The 20,169-nt window shown below is 35.9% G+C and overlaps 1 protein-coding gene across 1 annotated transcript in view; it reads right to left on the reverse strand.

The window, feature by feature from the left end:
* LOC113106136 (zeta-sarcoglycan-like) overlaps positions 1-20,169 on the reverse strand; it is a 239,840-nt gene that overhangs the window by 80,098 nt on the left and 139,573 nt on the right. Inside the window, exon 2 of the mRNA XM_026267767.1 lies at positions 16-210. Within this exon, the coding sequence (XP_026123552.1) occupies positions 16-210 (195 nt within the window). The remainder of the gene's footprint in view (positions 1-15; positions 211-20,169) is intronic.

Here is a 20,169-nt window from a genome sequence, read left to right on the forward strand (position 1 = left end):
TAGAGAAGTGCTCACCACGGTGAAGTTCATGACCTTTAGAATCCAGATCGTCAAGGCTAGGTTGACGATCATGGTGACGAGGAGGAGGAGGATGAAGAAATAGAGACAGCGCTTTCGCCATCCATAAATCCCCACCGGGTACACAGTAGCACATCCTGGCCTTTGGAGGGGGTTTGGCTGAGATGCCAGGATATACTGCTCCTGAGTCATCTAGGAAAAAATAACAAAAAGAGATAGAATTGATTTCACATTTATTAGGAGCTGTTTACACGACAGTGTTTTCAACCAAAAAAGGAGACTTTTATGAGTTTTGCCTGTTCGTTTTCAGGACAACAGTGTTTTGGAATGCATATTTTGGAAAACGGGTTTCAAAGTGCAAGTTTTTGAAAATGCCACAGTTACCGTACCCAAAACGGCAAATCTTTGAAAATGGTGACATCATGCATGTGCGTAGTACATGTTAGATATGTAGACATGTGTTGTATGTGTCGATTTTTAAAGGCAAGTGCAAACAAACATACGGAACAATGCCGGAGTATTCTACTGTTGTTGCTGCTCAAGAGTTTGCTACGCTTCTTCAGCAAAGTATGGTTTTACTTCACCAATAACCAACAGAAGAGACGCATCTTATGCAACATATAATCATCATTTCCCTAGAGGTACTGTTTACTAACAAGGTGACAGCGCAAATTACTGACCTGGCATATATAATACAGCGTTTTTGTCAATTTTGCGGATGTGTGTAAATGCTAATTGTTTTGAAAACGTTGTCGTTTATATGTGAAGCTTTTAAGAACTGCAAGGGAAAACATTAAATTCTTTAAAGTAGTTGTGGTGACCTACAAGAAGAAAAAAAGCAACAGCTTCCAATACGCATTGAGCGAACACACTTTAAATGTATAAATGCACAGTTTAATTGACCTTTTCTTTGATCCATTTAGTTTCTCTGTAGTTTATCTTCTGTTTGTGTAAGAGAATCATGTCAATGCTTGTCCATGCATTATTAATTAAGCATTGCTTAACTAATTGAAAGTGAAACATTACAATAAAACTGGTCCTGGTATGGGAATGTGTAAATGAAGATATTTATATAAAAAAATATGACAGATGATTGATATAACAGCATATTTAGGTGCAAGAAAAGTCTTAAACGAAGAAATAATAAAAAAAATGGAGAAAATGCAATTTTAAATTATAAATAAAATAATTTATAATTTGAATAAAATAATGGAGGACCAAATCAGCATATTGTAATTGTTTCAGAAGAATCATGTGACACTGAAGAATGGAGTTATGATAATGAAAATTCAGCTTTGCATCACAGGAGTTAATGAAATTAGTAAATTAAAAAGGGGCAGTCATGGCCTAATGGTTAGGGAGTCAGACTTGTAACCCGAAAGTTGTGAGTTTGAGTCTCAGGTCCAGCAGTCAATTTCAATGGGGAGAATGAATAACCAGCTCTCTCTTCCACCTTCAATACCATGACTGAGCTGAGACCTAAGAGCAAGGCACCGAACCCCCCGCTGCTGCCCACTGCTCCGAGTATGTGCGTTCTCTACTGTGTGGCCTTGGATGGGTTAAATGAAGAGCACTAATTCCCAGTATGGGTCACCATACCTGGCCACATGTCACTTCACTTTTACTTTAAACTTTCAAAACAAGAGACAGTTAGTTTAAATAGTAATAACCCCAACATGCTAATGGAAAACTGTGAATGTAAATTTTGTTTAGAATGCTACTTTAGAAGACAACTGTCTATGTAGGCATTAGTCAACAAAGGCAGCTAGCTAGGTTTTACAACAAAGCTATAGAGGGAAAAGTGGTACTGGATGGGAGAATACGTGGGATGAGGAAAAAGTGGACAAACGATTGTCACTTCTTCCACAAACTCCATCAGTCAGTAACATATTCCGTTTATTTTTTAATTCACAGTCTCTCAACATGCATCTGCTCGACTAAAGACCTCAAGCACATCCGCTGTTAAAACTCCCCAACCTCTCCATAACCTCAAAGCTCCCTTTAGCCAGCTCTACAGCTCGAGAAAACTCTTCTTAAACTCCCTCCAAACACTCTTAAGCAACTCTCAAATCACCAGCTCACTATTCATTCTTAAAAATAAATGTTCCAATTAAAGCAAAAAGGGTTTATAGCCTGATGTCAAAAAAGGAACCTTTTCTTTTTCAATACAACAAAGGACTTTTTTTTCTAGTTCTTTAGAAAATGGGTGCTGTAGAGGTAATTTTTCCATGTTAGAATATTTTCTCCTATCTCAGTTGTGCAGAGACAACTATGTACAGACCATTCATATGTAGACTTCCAAAGGAACATAAACACTGTGAGTCTTTCAAAACATCGTTCTGTTTGCTCGAGCATGTCCAACTATTTTGGCTCAACCAGTGCAGTAAAGTTTGTGGATTAGACTGCCTGTTTCATCGAATAAACGGAAAACTGGAAGAACGGAAGAAGTTGCATTTGGTAGTACTAGTTGGAACATTCCCAGCTGAGCCCAAAAAAATGCACCCAAAACACCTCCAAAACCCGTTTAATCAACTCAGAAGAATGAACTTAAGCAGCAACATCAATCAATCAATCAATCAATCTAATCTAGCATCTAATCGTATCGTACCATATCGTATCGTAACATAGTATAATGTAACATAACATTTTGTTTTTAAGCTCCAAGTTTACCTTTTCCTTCTTTGGGTTGCACGATATGGCCTAAAGTTTTGTGATTATTTAATAATTATATCATTATTCATTATTACTCTTTGGCATAGATAAACATCTAAACCTCCCTTAGCAACTGCTCTCTCTCTAACACACTGGTAATAATGACCTTTGCTGCTTCTGTTGTGAATAAGAGTGAGTATGTGCACATTTTCTACATATTTGTGGTGTGCAAATCGAAAAAATTGGGTTTTAGCTGTTATGGAGGAGTGTAGTTAATAATCAGTTACCACCAGATTCAGCACATGGGTGAAAGAGATCATTCTTTTTCTCTAGCCTCAAGTCCTCATCAGCTATAAATATCAAGGGCGATGGAGAGGGAAATATCAGATAGTTTTCACTACATTTTTTTTAAACCTTTCTGTCTCCCACTCATTCTTTAGCAATACCATTTTAGCCCATCTTTGTTTCTGGCATTCTCTTATGGTGGTATCGTCTTTATACAGTATCTCTCGCCCCCGGTGTCTTCATATGTCCTCCCTTTTATATCTCTTGGTGTGGTTCCTCACACAATTAACTCCACCCTGACCATCCCTTTCTATCCTTCCATGTCTTGCTCACTCTTTCTTTCTTTGTCTCTCTGGTTCCATTGCATTTCAAAAAATTGATCTGACAGCAGAGTGATCCATCAAATGCATGTGCAGCTGAGCCGAACCAGAACGGCACCCTGCCTACAGCCTAACACTATTAACACGCTCACCAACTACTCACTCACTCAGATTACATCTGCTTGTTCCAGCAGAAAGAGAGGGAAGAGAGAGAGATAGAGAGAGAGAGAGAGGAGGGGAGAGATCAGACCAACAATCAGAGCTACAGAGATATTTAAGTGCAGGACAAGTAAACAACAAAAGCAGAGACTAAAGATAAGTCAACAAACTTGGTTAACTCCTGATTTGTCATCATCATCATCATCATCATCATCATCATTTATCGTTTTTTAAGTAAATAAGTTGTTTGTTTAATGTGTTCCTTAATTCATTCATTCATTCATATTTTTGCAGTTTAACCCTTGTTTTGTTTATGCGTCTTTTAAAACGAAATAAAATATTTGTGTCTGAATTTATATATCAGTATATACCAGGGTTTTGATATAGTTATCTAGTTATCTAGTTATTTAGTTATCTAAAATTATAAGCATTTCTATAACGTTATATAACTATATATATATATATATATATATATATATATATATATATATATATATATATATATGGTTATAGTCATACAAAGCTGATCCACACATACACACACACACACACTCTCTCTCACTCTTTCACTCCTCACTCTCTCTTTCTCTCTCTCTCTCTCTCTCTCTCTCTCTCTCTCTCTCTCTCTCTCTCTCTCTCACACACACACACACACACACACACACACGCACACACACAAACTATCTAACAAACCTTGCTATCCTGGCAATAGACCAGCAGATTGTGCTAACCTGCCCTGCTAATGATGTTATACTGCACTGGACTATATCTGGTCACAGTCTGCAGAGACTTCAAAGTCTAGACACCCCTTGTTTGGAGTTTAAGGAACAAAGATGGAATACAGCAATTTCTGCAGTGGAGTACTGAAGCATTTATTATTATTATTGTTATTATTTTCCTCTTTTCTACTTTTCAACCATTCATTCAGCACTAGCTGCTATCTAAACTTTGTCTTGTTGATTATTTCAGCCTTATATATGCTATTGGTTCTATAAACATTATTATGAGTTTAAAAAAATGTATGATTTAAAAGGCCTTCCACACTAAGGACAATAACTAAGGCACTGATATAATAATCATTCTAATTCAATGAAAATAGGGAATTTCACACCTGGGCCTGTATTCACAAAACATTTTATCTTACTACTAAGAGTTCTCTTAACTAGCAATAAAAAGTTTTAGTTAAGGTTTTTTTTTTCTTTTCTTTTTTTTTTTTTTTCTTAAAACCTATTTACAAAGCTGCTGAGACAAACTTTTACCTAAGCTAAAAGTAAGGGTGGGGTTGATCTCGTTGCTATGGATGATGTCAGCATACTTACTAATTACGCACACGGTGATTGGCTGATAGTCTCTGTCAGAGATTTATTCATATAAATATTCTAGAGTGCAATATTATGTTGCCATATTCAAATAAAGGTCTTAAAATAAAAATGTTAATTGCCACATTCAAATAAATATTTTAAAATGCAAGTAGGCAATATATTCAGCTAATTGTCAGTCTCTTATATGTATGCTTCTCATAAACAATTAGTCAATATGCATTAGGGCTGCCCTCGACAGAAGATTTTTCTGGTCGACTAGAAGTCGTTCATTTTAAGCTTTAGTCGACTATTAGTCGCACATTTATTAATAAGCCATATAAATCATAATAATGAGCCTTTAATTGGCTACATAGCCTAATAAGCCATCAAGCGTATGCAAATAAGGCTTGCCACACCACACAGGCAAATATAATAATGAATTATGAATTATGAATGTGTTAGGCGAAAACAGCAATATATAATTTCACTCTCTATAGATATAATTTTCATGTCTGTAATAAGGCAAGCATCCACAGAGTTTCAAAGTGACACGCTCAAGTTCACAGACGGCAGAAAGCGCATCAGGTTTGCTTTAATTATTTTACAAAAGCACATCATTTCGTTACTATTCTGAGTGCACACAAATAAACGTAGAGTCTTTACATATACAAAAGATGCATTACTCTTATCTATATGACCAAAAATTACAAAGTATTTTAAGATCAAATGATTGCAGCGGGGCCTCCTTCTGGTCCTGCAGTAGCCCAAGCACGCTACTGTTCAGCTTCCACACTCCGCACAAACATGCACACTTTTTTCTAGGCTAACATTAGATTGAGCTGCCATGTAAAGTTACTACATTTAAATCTTAGATAATAAGCCATATTTGAGGTTGATGAATGTTAGGTGGGCATATGGATGTCCTGCCCAATGTACTATATTACCATAGACCATTCGTTAACGATTTTTCCGTCACGGACAGTGATTTCGCCACTTCATGTGGATTTTTTTATTTTTCCTACGACTAAGCGACTAATACAATTTTGGTAATATGATTTTAAACAGCCTTTTAATTAGCAGAGAAATCATGGCTGATAGTAAGACATGCAAACATAAAAGAAAACCAAACTGGACGCAATAAAATGTATCAATCAAACATTTGGATTTAGGATAACCTCTAAACCAAACCAATTAGAATTTTTTTTTTTTTTTAAATGTTTATATTCCGAGGGAGATTTTTGGCAACAGCCATTTTAGGATAGTTCAGATGTGGTCTTAGGAGTCCTTTTCACAACTCCAAACGTTTCACAGATTTAGGAGCTAATTTTAGCATTAAAACGCTTTGTGAAATACTCTTAAAGCAAAGATTTAGGAGTCCTAAATTTAGGACTGACACGCCCACTATTTTTACGATTTTCTCCTACATCGGCAAGTTAGGAGCTACTTTTAGCCGTATGTTTTGTGGATATGGGCCCAGAACAATAACAACAACACTGGAATCACTTTCAGATTTTTTCCAATTTCTTTTCAGCAAATAAGCAATAAACAATAAACTTAATTTTTAATTTTTCAATATCAAATTAGAATGCTAGACATTTAAATGGCAGATGACATAACTAAAGTGTGTGCATATAATAAACAGAACATTTCATCTGTTGGTGTGGATGCTAATATAATTATCTTTATAGTGTAGTGATGTATGAGGCACGAATGCACTAACAAATTAAGTTGCTGGTCAATGCCACAGAGTGGCATGACTAATTTCAACCCGTTACAAAATTTAATCAGGGATATCTTTGGCCCACATACGAAATTCACAACTGCATGGTTTCCCATTGACTCTTGCAAAAATGTAAGGTAAATGTATCCACACCTTTAAGATATAAAATCTCCCATTTACTGAAACAGATTCAAAATCTAGCTCACAATGATGACGTTATTTGCATACTTAATTTTTAAATGGTTTCTATCGCATATCAGCTTGCAACACCTACATACTTAAAGAAGGCTCCTAATCAACAGTGAAGATGTACTTCATTCAACTCACACACTCCAAAATGTAAAAAGTCCAGACAGTATTATTATATTTTTTTTTTTATTATTAATGCATGATTTGTACAGATATTGCAGTAATGTTTTCTCTGAAGAAAAACAAAAGTTTTCTTTAATTTCCTTTTTAATTAAGTTCAACTACCATTTAAAATATCCTACTGTGATGAAATGTTGACCTTGCCATGTTTCATCATGAAGGCTAATATGTTATATGTGAGTGTTAAATGCCATTCTGTTATTGATCATTTAGTTCTTAGATCATTTTAGCCTCTTCAGTTAATAATAAAAAAAATAATAATAAAGTGTGTGTGTGCATGCGCATGTTGTTGTGTGTGTGTGTGTAAGAGTGAGAGAGAGAGAGATTGAGGGAGGCAGTTTTGTGTCAACACAGCAGGAAAGAAGAATCCACTAAGCAAACAGACCTGAAAATATCACATCGTCTTCCACCTTTTCACTAAATCAATACCAGCACAAATATTACTTCAATTTCGTGCGATGACAACGTGGTACCCAGGCGCTAATGCTAAGCAGTATTAACAAATCGATACATCATTTAAAAAGGTCATATCAGTCAGGAATGTAATTTAATGCCAGGCAGCAGACACCACAGATTTGCAGCTAATTAAATGTTGCCATCTCTGTACAAGCTCTCTGGCTTTTCAAAGGTGAATCAAGGCAGAGGTATCGACAGTTCTAGCTTTGCATAAACAGGAACAACATTCTTTCTGAAGTAAAGCCCCTCTGTTGTTAATCTGCTCCTTTTACTTCACGTTCAGCTATTTTTTGAGGTTCACTCAAGAGTATCTCCATAGCAAGCTCAATCTTAATCAACATCTTACACTTTTAATTAGTGCCTCCTACTGAAACCGAATGCCAGTGCCAAGATTTAGGAGTCTAAAGTGGTTTGTCAAGCTTCAAAGATGCACACTCGGTCGTGTCACACTATCTCTCCAGTCTCAAATGTTGTGTATTAGATTAAAAACCTGGGACTAGGTGAGGAAAACGGAGCAGGTGTCCTGTGCAATCCAAGCAAAATTATGACATCTTTCATTGCGTACATTACACGAGTGAGTACCGCTCAAAGCTTTAGGAGACGAACCCTCATCATCCGAGTTGGAGGATGAGAATGAATCTGACAGATCTGTGTGTTTGTGGTACGCATCACATAAAGTCACAGCAAGGAAAACACCAAATCATCTGCTAGGAAAACATAGATTAGTAAGACAGATAGTGTGATTTTGACTTCATTCTTGGTTCAATGTGAGACTTTAGCGAGCATCTTGATAAAAATTCACCAGTGCTTTCTTTTTTTTCTTTCTTTTTTCTTTCTCTTGTTAGAGCAGAAATTGAAAAGTACCTAAAACAACTTGCATTTACTTGAGAAGCAAAACAGAATAAAATATTGACAAATTTGCCAATAGAGTGCTGCAGAGATTGTGTAATTCCTCAGGCCAATTCCAAGTTAGCATGACCCTGGTTCCCTTGACAAAAAGCCAATATTGCAGAAAAACAAAAGTTTTACACTGACACAAATGAACAAAACTTTTATGAAACATAATGGGCAGAAGTAAAAAGCTAAAGTTAGGCTATAAACTAACTATATGAAAGCTGCACAGCTGACCACTAAGCTCTTTTATTTATTTTATTTTTTCGTTTAAAATCAGCAAGTTAAAATTTAGAATAGTATAAACACTACAATGCTGTAAAAGAATATGAGTTTTCCTGATATGAAGTATTAATGATCAGGAAGATTTGCACGTGTAGAGAGGCAAACGCAGGTCTACGCAGACCACATCAGTAAGAATTTGGTCCTTTGTTCACTTCATTTTACAGCGGATTCGCTTACAAACAAAGCACAATTCCATGTAGGATTTTCAGAAAGATTGAAACGAAAAGACGATGTTATGACAAATATATTGGATCCGACATTAATGTCGCAACACACAAATGTGAGTAACTGATTGTATTACATGCTCAATATTGCTTTATTTGTTATTATAGATCGTTTGATAAGTACTTCTGTATTTTTGTGTTTTTAACCTAAATCACAGCAGTGTCCATCTGTGAAGGATGTCAATCATACACAACTGTTAGCCAATCATAGCAGTGGGCATTTACTAAAGAGTTTACAATCTGCCTCTCCTATTGAAAGAGAGTGTTTTGTTTAGTGGGGTCAAAAAAGGACAAATAGCCTATTACTTCTAAATTAGGATGTTTTTTATATTATTTTTTTATGTAAAAGTCTTGATGACATTGTAAGTGGACCTCAGAGAACAGTACAAAATAATATTAAAAAGGTAGGTCATGGAAAAAAAGAGAAATGCAAAAGAAACCAGAAAGGCAAACATTCAAACTAGTTTTCCAGTTTTAAGACATATTCCTGCAATGCTCTGTAAGCTAAGAAAAATATGCTTAATTTACGGTGGCCATGAGTAATTTAAAAAGCAAACATAGTAAAGTCATACCACCACAAAATAATGACAACCACTAGAGGCAGTTGCTCCACAGAACTACACAATCTACATGTGGACCACATTTTGAACTGGCTCCTGGCTTGTTACTTCAGAGGTTCGGAAGATTTATCATTTAAGAAAAGTGATCATTATAAAATTTTAATGTACTGTAATTTATTTCTTACTTTGTATTTTAATGGTTACTTTGCTTAAATAAGACAACCTCGATGACATATGCAGCCAAAATTCTTCATCAAGGGCATTTCTATTAGAACTTAATTTCGTCGTGCTGTGACTTGATACCATGTAGTTTTCAACTCTTCTTTGCTTTGTAATTTCAATGCATTTTGCACCTGTGAGTGACCATATTTAGATAACTTTGATGAGCTAAATGATCTAATACTACATTATTATTATTATTGTTATTATTTGGTTTTTGCAATACTGTGTTCTGGTAGAAAAAAAAAAAAAGAAAATAAACATGGCAGGTGGATGACGCAAGTACAGTTTCCTACAAGTATTCACATTTCAGTGCTGCCAAGACATCTCCTGTGAGGTAAGAAAGAACAAAAAGCACTGGGAAAGTATATTTCATGGTCTCTCACCAAACAGAGGGGGCTTCCAACAAATACCTCAACATTCTGCCACTCAAGAGGGTATACAACATCCCCCAGTTGTCCCAAATGTTTTGTGCAACACTGCCAAAGCTCACAAAGAGAGTCCAACTTAACTAGGGGAAAATTCACAAGTACTCCACCAGGCTGTTGCTACCTGCAGCCGTGCATCGAGCCTGAAGGGACCGGAGCCCGAGTTTTCCCAGTGTGACAAGCCAAAACTGGAGTTTTCTGGCAGAAGACCCTGATATTTAAACAGTGGGTTTCTCCTCCCTGTAGCCACCCACCCTAGCACTCTGCTTTATTTGTGCACTCGGTGCCATGTGTGTTGACAAGGAGCCAGATATTGTCTTCTGTTCTCTCTTCACTACCTGGGGAAGCTAATTAGACTTCTATTTTAGAGGCTGCTAAGGGACAGGGACCACAAGCTGAAAAAAAGGGAATTTTAATGAAAAATACACAGGCATAGCATTTTGTGACAACTTAGAAGAGTGATAAAAAAAAAAAAAAACCTACATATGGGCTGGAATTGAACTACAAGGACTTCCAAGCGCCCTGTTTGTCGCAACTTTGTTAACTGATATTCGGTGACTGCTGCATCACCCAGGTCAGCTCGTGTCATTACCTGTGACAGCGTAAATCTTAGTAACTGCCTGAAATGCTTACTGCTGACAAGCTTCACCCCTTTGCCAGCCTGTCAATCAAATGTGCCACCCTGATGACACACGATAGATCTCCACTCTGTTTTTCCAAGCTATAGGGAGGAGCTTGGTGACATACACTTAAACCCAAACCTCTATAACATAAATATTACATGCTCCAGCAGAGGCCACCTGCCACCGCTGTGAATTGTTGCAGGTTTGCACACCTTGCTATATCCAAAACACACAACGGTTCTGTGTGCATCTTTGCTGCACAACAAATACAGCCACAGGCATATTTTCTTATTTAACTAAACCCCATGAGTAAATTGCTCAAACCTACATTAAAAGTTTAATTGGTTAAAAGCAAGTGTTGTGTTGTAGTAGGAGCCCAAAGTAAACATCTGCATTAACTTAGTATGTTATAACTGTTCTGAAGCATCAAAACAGAGTGAATTTCATGCAACACAAACCATGATGCTTTCTAAAAGGTCTTTGTTTCATCGATGCACTGCATGCTCGGGTTTGACCTTATTTGGAACAGGGTGGCTGAAAGGGTTCTAGTCTGGTGTGGGTACATGCTGTCAAAACAAGGAACCTCAAGAGGCAAAACAGAAAAGGACTTCATGTCTTCATGCAGTATTAATGAGACTAAGTTGATTTCCAGCGGCGGCTGGCTGGTGCTTCTCAAGAGTGGGGAAGCACAGATGTCACTTATCAATGGCAAATTATTTCAATAGGAAGTTCTGTGTTCAAGAATTCATACTGGCCAAAAAATATGACCGTGCCTTTACTATATCTGCCATATCTCTATATAATATAAGAGTAGTGAACCATTTTTAATTTAGACTAAATGTGCTACACTTTAACTAAACGTATATCTAGCTGAAATGGAAAATGTAATGCTATAATGATTTGCAGCCTACACTGTATTACTTTATTACTACTAGTAATAATTATGATAATAATAATAATAAATCTCAGCAACTAATAAAATATCAAATTAACAATTGGCTATTATATATATATATATATATATATATATATATATATATATATATATATATATATATATATATATATATATATATATATATATATATATATATATATATGTGTGTGTGTGTGTGTGTGTGTGTGTGTATATATATATATATATATATATATATATATATATATATATATATATATATATATATATATATATATATATATATATATATATATAAAACCAAAACGTTATAAATGCCATTTTTAAAAGAATTAAGTTTCCGCCAAAATCAGTATTGATTCTGGTCTGTATTGAATAGTCAGTTTTTTATTTTACACAAAATGCGATATTCGGAGAGTTATTAGGTCATGTTATCTCCCTTTTTTTCCCAAACTGCGACAAACGCCAGTCTCCGTTTTTTGTAGAAGGCGATATATCTGATTGAGATGACCAACTCGTTAGAAGTGAGCTACTTGAATGAACTGTGTTCTGATCGATATGATCCCTACACTGTGTTCATTGCTCCATACTCCCTGAGCAGGGGTTTACTTCACTTCGTAACATGGACTGGAATTGGGAACCACTGATGTAGCCTATTGTAGTAATGTTGTATTCTAAACAGCAATTGCAGGGAGGGTGGGACATTCGCTTTCAGTGCTATCAGGCTAATGTTAACATTTTCCAAGATCTCCTATTGCACCTTTAATACCAAGAGCCGTAGATCAGTGACAAGCTACACTATACCACGTCCATTAGATGAATCACATTCAATTATGAACTTGATATCGTGTAGCTTGTCAGTGTGTTAGTGTTTTTATTAATGCCATTTATGTTTTTTTTAATACAGTACACAGCACTAGTCAACTATATGAATGTAACATGGAAAAGATTAATTCACTTTTGGAAGTTGAATGCAAGGGAAATGTCATTTTGGAATTTCTGTGGTCTAATGTGATATTGTTAATGTTCTTGTTCATGATGAAATTTTCTTTTATTGCTGCAATTAATGTATTGCATTGACAAGATGACCCGTTGAATTCATTTTGGAAGCGATGACTGATGAATGTATTTTTAGTCCAGTGCCTGTATATAAGCATTGATTATGATATAATATAATTAGTATTGACCAATTTCACAGGCTGTCATATGTGGATCAACTTACAATGTTGTGTATTTTCAACAGTTTCAATATGAAATATTGATATTTATCAAAGTATCATGGATTTATTCCATATATACATCAGAGGGTCAGTTAGAATTTGTTGAAGCATCAAAAATACATTTTGGTCCAAAAATAGCAAAAACTACGACTTTATTCAGCATTGTCTTCGCTTCCGAGTCTGTTGTGAGAGAGTTCAAAACAAAGCAGTTTTTCATATCCGGTTCGCCAACGAATCTTTGATGTAACCGGATCTTTTTGAACCAGTTCACCAAATCTGATGAACACCGTACACAAAGTTTCAATGGAGGGACTGAGAGCTCTCGGACTAAATCTAAAATATCTTAAACTGTGTTCCAAAGATAAACGGAGGTCTCACTGGTTTGGAACGTGGAATGAGTGTGAGTTAGCTACAGGCTTACTTAAAACTTAAAGAAACTGACACATCTTATTTGATGATGTAGTTTTTCAACTTTGCATTGGTTACACTTTGGTGATATACAATTTAAAATACATTATCAAAATATACTGTTATTCTTTTTTCTGTAATTTCCAATCAGACACCAAAAAAGTACTTATTAAAGTGTTTTTATTTATTTTATTTTTTGAAATATTTATATGCAAGAGTTTCATATAAGATTATTTGTCATGCATGAGTGGCACATTTTGATGAAAACGTTAGTGGAAGTCACGCTTCCCATACAGCCACTCATTTCCAGAACTCTCCATTCAGTCCTGGAAGTCTGCAGTCATGAGTTAGTGCTCTGATAAGAAACCAAGCGAGTCCAAGACAAAGAGGCAAAAGGACATAGCTCAAGAACTTAACGATAAGATGGTATGATAGTAACAGTTTTGTTACTTACAGACACTGCGATTGTTTGAACTGCCAGCTATTGAACTTGTTGTGTGTATGTGTGCACACCAGGCGAGTGAGAGGCATGCAAAAAGCGTTTAAAAAAGATAAAAGTGTTTTATGAATCTTCACCTTTATACATTCAAGGGAAGCCAGATGGCTACAAAAAGATACATACACACACAGCCAATCTAATTGCATGTCCTGTTGTTCAATAGTTCATCTTGTTTGTTCATTCCCTCGCTATGCTTTTTGAGTGAGTCTTAGAAAAGAATATAGCAGCCTTTGCAAACAAACCCAATGTGACCTTCGCCAAGTCACCGATCCAGCAAGTGCATGTATGTGTGTCCGTGTAATAAATGTAGGGTTGGGTCTAGATGTAATCAGGTAACCAGATAGGCGTGCGGCTCAAAGCTTTAGAGAAAGACATGAAATTAATGGGACAGCAGAGCAGCCTGTAGGGGCAGGGTATTAAAGATGAGGAAGGGAGGTTTAGGCCCATCTCAAGGCAGGTAAGCGATGGATGCGTGTGTAAATCTTATCTGCTGACAGAATCAGAGCATGCTTTTTATGATGCTGCCAAACATAGACGTTTTCTGGCTAGCGGTTATAAAGAAAAGTGCTGTCAGTGCTAAATATGCTGATGCCCACAGCATTTCATTTTTAGAAACAACAGTGCAATTCTGGAATAGCTCAACTGAAAATGAAAAACTGTCATTATTTATGGATTTTACCCTCATTTTGTTCCAAACCCATATGTTGTAACCAACTGATTTGGTGCAAAAATCGTACTGATATATCTGTTCAAAAATTCAGCTCAGTAACTCAAAGATCCAGTCACAGCAGTTCTAATGTTAACAGCTTAATGGAGGGGAATATTCTCAGTAAATCATTTCTTAGAGTTTTATTTGCTTCACACAATCTTGCAACTTCAGAAGCCTTGGAATATGCAGCACATAATTACTTTGTGTCTAAGAGTTTGAATTTGATCACTGAATGAATCATTTTAAAGCCAGTTATTTATATTTAATCAGCAGATTCAGTTCACAAATATGATTTGTTCATGAATCAGACTCAAACTCACTGATTCAAAGATGAGTGGACAAGATTATCAGTGCATAACCATAGACAGTAAAAGAAATGGACACAGCGACCCCATTGGAACTCAATTGAGACAAGTGAAGCCCATTTTTAGGTTTTTTTTAGCACTTCCATTTCTCAAACTAAGCTTGATGACATCAGCAACCTGTCTGACAGATGTAAATCTTCTAGTAGCTGTGCGTGCAAACATTAATCTTGCAGAGACGGCGAGCTTGAGCGGGGAGTTCTTTGGCGTGAGTGAGCAGGAGTAGTATTCTGATTAATTATTTTGTATAGTATTTTAAAATGTAACGCCAGTACGCCATATTAAGTTAATTGCCTTTGAGCTTTTCCTCCTGTCTGTACGGTAATGCGACAGAGAGTCGAGTGGTTGTGACGCAATCGTTAGCCTATTTTTACAAAAACTGTTTCTACGGGGCCATAATGTAACATAGAAGGTAATTGAGCCCTTTATACATTGTCGTGTATCTTTAGAAATAAATAATGGACAGACTGAGTCTTTAAATGCCTCAGATGTAAAGTTATTCGCTGTCGAAGTGACACCAAAATGAATGGAAGTCAATGGGAATGCTAACGCAAGTGAAGTTCTGCTACAAGATGGCGGCACCTGGCCGACTTCAACTTCCGGTCGACTTCCTTGCCGCCTGTATAACAAGTGTCTCTCACGTCCTAAATAAAGCTAAAAAAAATTGATCGCCATCTGGTGGCTGGCTGCAGTATAGGTCATAAACCACGCCTTCTCCATTGAAACGAATGGGACATGATATTTAAATAATCAAATTACATTTTGAATAATTTTGTCCCAAAGAAGTGTTCATTTTTCTAATAAGTATGCTTTTGCATTTTTGCATTTTTCTAAAAAGCTTTTTGAAGCTATAAAAAAGGGTGTGGTGTCAGGATTGTATGCTTGCGTTTGGGTCTGTGAGAGTTTGGGTGGGACATTGATACCACAGCTCCAGCTCATGATCACTACTGCGCAGACTCGGGCTCCAAATGATTCACTACTGCGCTACCGCTTCGAATGACATCATTGGTGCAAGATGACAGCAACCATACTAAGATGTTTTGGCTTCCCTTTCTATAGTGGAAGGATTTTTTATTTATTCATTGAACAGTCTAAAGTGCATAATTACTTAAACTGAGTTTCTCACAAAAAAACTATCACATGGCTTCAGAAGACTACTTTATGATGACTTCTAAGGACCTCAATTGCAAAGTTGTCAAATTTTCAGTCATATAGACAGTCTTACAGTTTTAAAACAACAGGGTGAGCAAGTAATGGCAGAATTCAGAATGATGGGATAAATATTATGCAAAATAAATTTTCCAAAAAAATCAGCTAAAACAAGATAAAGATGGCTTCAATCAATTTCAGAGTGGTAGATCACATAAGTCACTATGTCAGTGCAACCTGTGATCAACAATGTACACTTTAATTTTTCAGACAGGTTTGGCTGGGTGCTTTGAATTAAGTGGAAGCTAGTGTTGCACAAATCCTGCACTTACTGCACTCCTGTAGGAGGTCCTGATGACTGCAGGACTGACTAAAATTTGCCACCTGTTTACCACCGTAGGGTGGATGTCTGCGAAGAACTTGGCAGCAAGGCTTAGCATCACGTCTGTCCACCTGGCACAGAGGCTGTTGATGGACTGTGGAGACATACGTCCAACTCCAGGTATTCACTGCAGACCCCCAAAGGTTGACAAAGGATTCAGTACAGATTCCCCATCAAGAAGAGCACTGGTTACCTTCCCTGGGGAATTGTGCATGACATAATAGCTACAAACAAACACAGCAGACACCTGAAACCAGCAGTTGGGAAGGATACCACTTCTGAAGGAAGCAATAAATAGTTTTCCTGAATCGTGATCATACCAGAGACTGCATGGGATCAATGTTTCCAAAGCTAAAAGGTGAGGTGACAAGCTGAGGAAGGTGTTTATTACCAATGTATTACAATTTACTGCCCAAAGTTTATTCTATTGGGAAGGCAGGAATGGTGATATAGGTTGATCCTAAAAGGTAGTGACATTTAGGGGCCAACCAATATAGTTTTCGGTTTGAGGGCTTTAATAACTTCTTAGCTGGAAATTGAATTTGCATGCTTCCCAGTAAACTACCCAATCTAGCTGGGACTTTGTGACCTTCAAGAGCAAATAAGAGATTAATGAGTGTATTTGTGAAGTGTCAGGAGAGAATCTTCAACAAATTCACTGTTGAATAACGTTGTATTGTTGGCTGATTGTTCTCTGCATTATTGTTTCCTTTTTCTATAGCAAATAATGCTTGAGTAATGTGACAGCGATGTGTGTGTGTGTGTGGTGAAAAATGGGACGTTTAAAAAAGGCAAAAAATACTCTTTAAACACTTTATTACTTTGATGCACCCAAGGGTACGTGAGCTGCTGGCTTTTGCATGCCATAAATAATTTCAGAACTATCTTTACGCAGTTCACAGTCGGCCCCATATACACTATGTAAAGGCCAGATATTCCTGCATCTCACTCCCCACATACACATGCACAGAGAAACATACTTGCTGTTCACATAAATTCACACTTTGATTGTTGATCCCAGCTAGCTACAACTATGCTGTAAAACCCTTTTTATAGTAAGTCGAGAACAGGCTGTGATAACTGTTTTATCCTACGTATAGTACTTCATACAATGCATAATGCTTTCACAATATTGCAGAAACATTGTTATGACGTTGTTAGCACGTTTTAAGAGCCTCATTACCGCATCCAACCTGATACAACATACAGCATATCATCATCATAATGTTTTTTTTTTTGTTTTGTTTTTTCACAAACATCTTTTGCAGTAAATGACTTAAAGATAACATAAAACTCTAATAGCCAGTGAAAGAGAGGGGAATGATATGAGGGATGAGACTTTGTATATTTCTTCTTAACAATTTATCATTCTGAATTCAAATTATGTCAAATAAATCTGAATAACTGACATATACCAGCGCTCCAGTCATATTTATTTTTTAAATTAACCTGTAGGTAACCTACACTTAAATGTTATGACTCTCATACATTATTTTCATAACTTTATTTTGTAAGTCATTGATATAATTCGTCATGAGGTAAAAGTTTTTTTTCGTCAAATAACTTCCTGTGCGCATTGCTCTACTCAGTTTAATGTTTGTATTTATCCACAAGTGAGAAATTTGTCTTGTGCATCGAAATCTCTTCCATTTACAAAAAGATAATTTAAAAATTAATTTTAATTAATTAATTAAAATTATTAAATTCTAATATTAGTTAAATTCACAAAGTAAAATTTGCTTTTCTTATATTTATTTATTTATTTATTATTTTTATTATTATAATAAGCAAGTGCAATGGCACCAAAATCTAACACCATTAAATGTTGTAAAAATACTTTTGTACTTGTTGGGATATTCCAGACATTTTCACAGTGTAACACTACACTAGACTGAAAATGTCTTTCATCTGAGTTCAGTATAGAATTAATCCTGGATGGGTGTATCCTGCTTCCTCCCTCTTCATTTCTCTTACCTTCTCGCTCCTCCCAAAATCGATGTTGTTTTGATCTGGAGCCATTTATCTGCTGAGTTAGTTTAGTGGTTTTCAGACAACGTGTTAAAGTGGAGGAAAGGATGGCGTTTGGCTCTGTATATCAGAAATCTCCCTCACTTCACCCTTCTCAAAACATACACGTTCAAATGAGTGTCTCATTCTAGTGAGCTATATATTTTTCCAAACAAAATTACTTTTTGAATTATTATCATACCTCTTGATTAGATAAACAAGCCAGCTGCATTCAACATTTCCTGTAGAGTATCTATTTGACCTAAATGTGTAAAAATTACTTATCGAGATTGTGGATAAGATACTAAGACTATATGTATTGCATTTATTGACATTGATGGTTCCATGAAAACCTCTAACATCAATGTAACCTTTCCATTGCACAAAAAGGTATATTCGATTATTCAAATTTTCTTCATGGTAAGAAAAAGTGGATATCCTAAAGGTTTTCATTGCCAAGCTGGCATAGAAGGTGCATCCAACATGACATATTTATTCACACTTACACAGACTGCTTAATGCTGCTCAAAGTCGGCATAAATTATTCATGCCATATTTACACAACAGTTGCATAATGTTATGATATGAATGTAATTTTAAACAGTCTAAGTGAAGTATATAAATTATGCAATAATAATAATAATAATAAAAAAACTCATTACAGGGTAAAGGTGCAATATTATAACAAATATCATAATTGTCAATTATTGCCCTTGATATTGTAATAATGATTATTAATGTTGATTAACAAAATATATAAAAAGTTTTTTTTTTTTTTTTTTTTTTTTTTGTATGTGGAGAAATAGTTATTCTTTGAAGCTATGCAGGCAAAATGAGCCCAAAATTTGTATTAAATAATTTTACAACTTGAGCACATCTACAGTAAATGTAATGCCACAATCGACATGTTTTATTTATTGTCATATTTCACTTGAAGGTACAGGTTGTATGACCTGCCACTAGAGGGCGCACTACCAAAACAATAACAATCGCGTGGTTTGATGACTCTAAGAAGGAGCGTGGAATGATGGGTTTTGTTGTCTTCTACACAACCGCTGGTGGCCATCAATCAGATGGAAAGATAAATCATGGATTTAACAGATGAGTTTTATAAAAATTGTGTTTGATTTCATAATTTTCAAATGCGAGTTCAACGATTTGCGCGAGTAGATTACATACAAAGTCAATGCAAAGACGCGATCAGACTAGGGATCAGACACGTAGCTCTCTCCATCTAGAAAATGCAACACCAATATTGATCCTTGCTTTTTCTCTCCTCTTGTCCAAATCTCTTCTTGGGTTGTTAAGTTGGCCCGTACGTTTACGGGATATGTATTTGTTGACAGAACCAGCGGCAGACAGTAAACAGTAATTATGTTCCATAAATAAGTAACACAATCAACCATAAAACGTGCAAGTAAATAAGGAACTGATTGAAACAAGCTAGTGGTGTGCTGGACGCTAGACACTACTTCCGCATTTGTCCACGGCACTGTGGTCATGTGGTTTCTACGTCAGTAAAGTCAGTCACAAAGGGTAAAGTCATTGACAGGTGACTGCAGTGCCATGTGTTACTGTTAAGAATAGGAATTTTCTCATGATTTACAAGTAGTTGAAAACATTAGAGATATTGTTAGTAATCAGCTGGACAAAATATATAACACTAGCCTAATGGTTTTTGGATATTTTACTGCAAATATCTTACATATTGTACTTGTCATTTTTTTTTTTTTTTGGTATCTTGAATTTGTGAGTTTTTTTCTGTTCACTTTGGCTTCTATGATTTTCCGACATTGGTTTGTCAAGCTGGTTTGAGCGGCTTTTTGGCTGAAGCAGAGAAGTAAAATATTCACCCAAACTGGTGGACAAGTCACGATAAATAAAAATTGTAAATACATTTTTCATTAAACACTGACAAACACAGTCATAATGAACTGATCTACAATATTATGCATTATGATTATTAGAGTATCTCACTGTACTATAGTAACAAGTTAGCATCAAATC

The sequence above is a fragment of the Carassius auratus genome, chromosome 1, assembly GCF_003368295.1.
Source record: "Carassius auratus strain Wakin chromosome 1, ASM336829v1, whole genome shotgun sequence".
Lineage (NCBI taxonomy): Eukaryota > Metazoa > Chordata > Actinopteri > Cypriniformes > Cyprinidae > Carassius > Carassius auratus.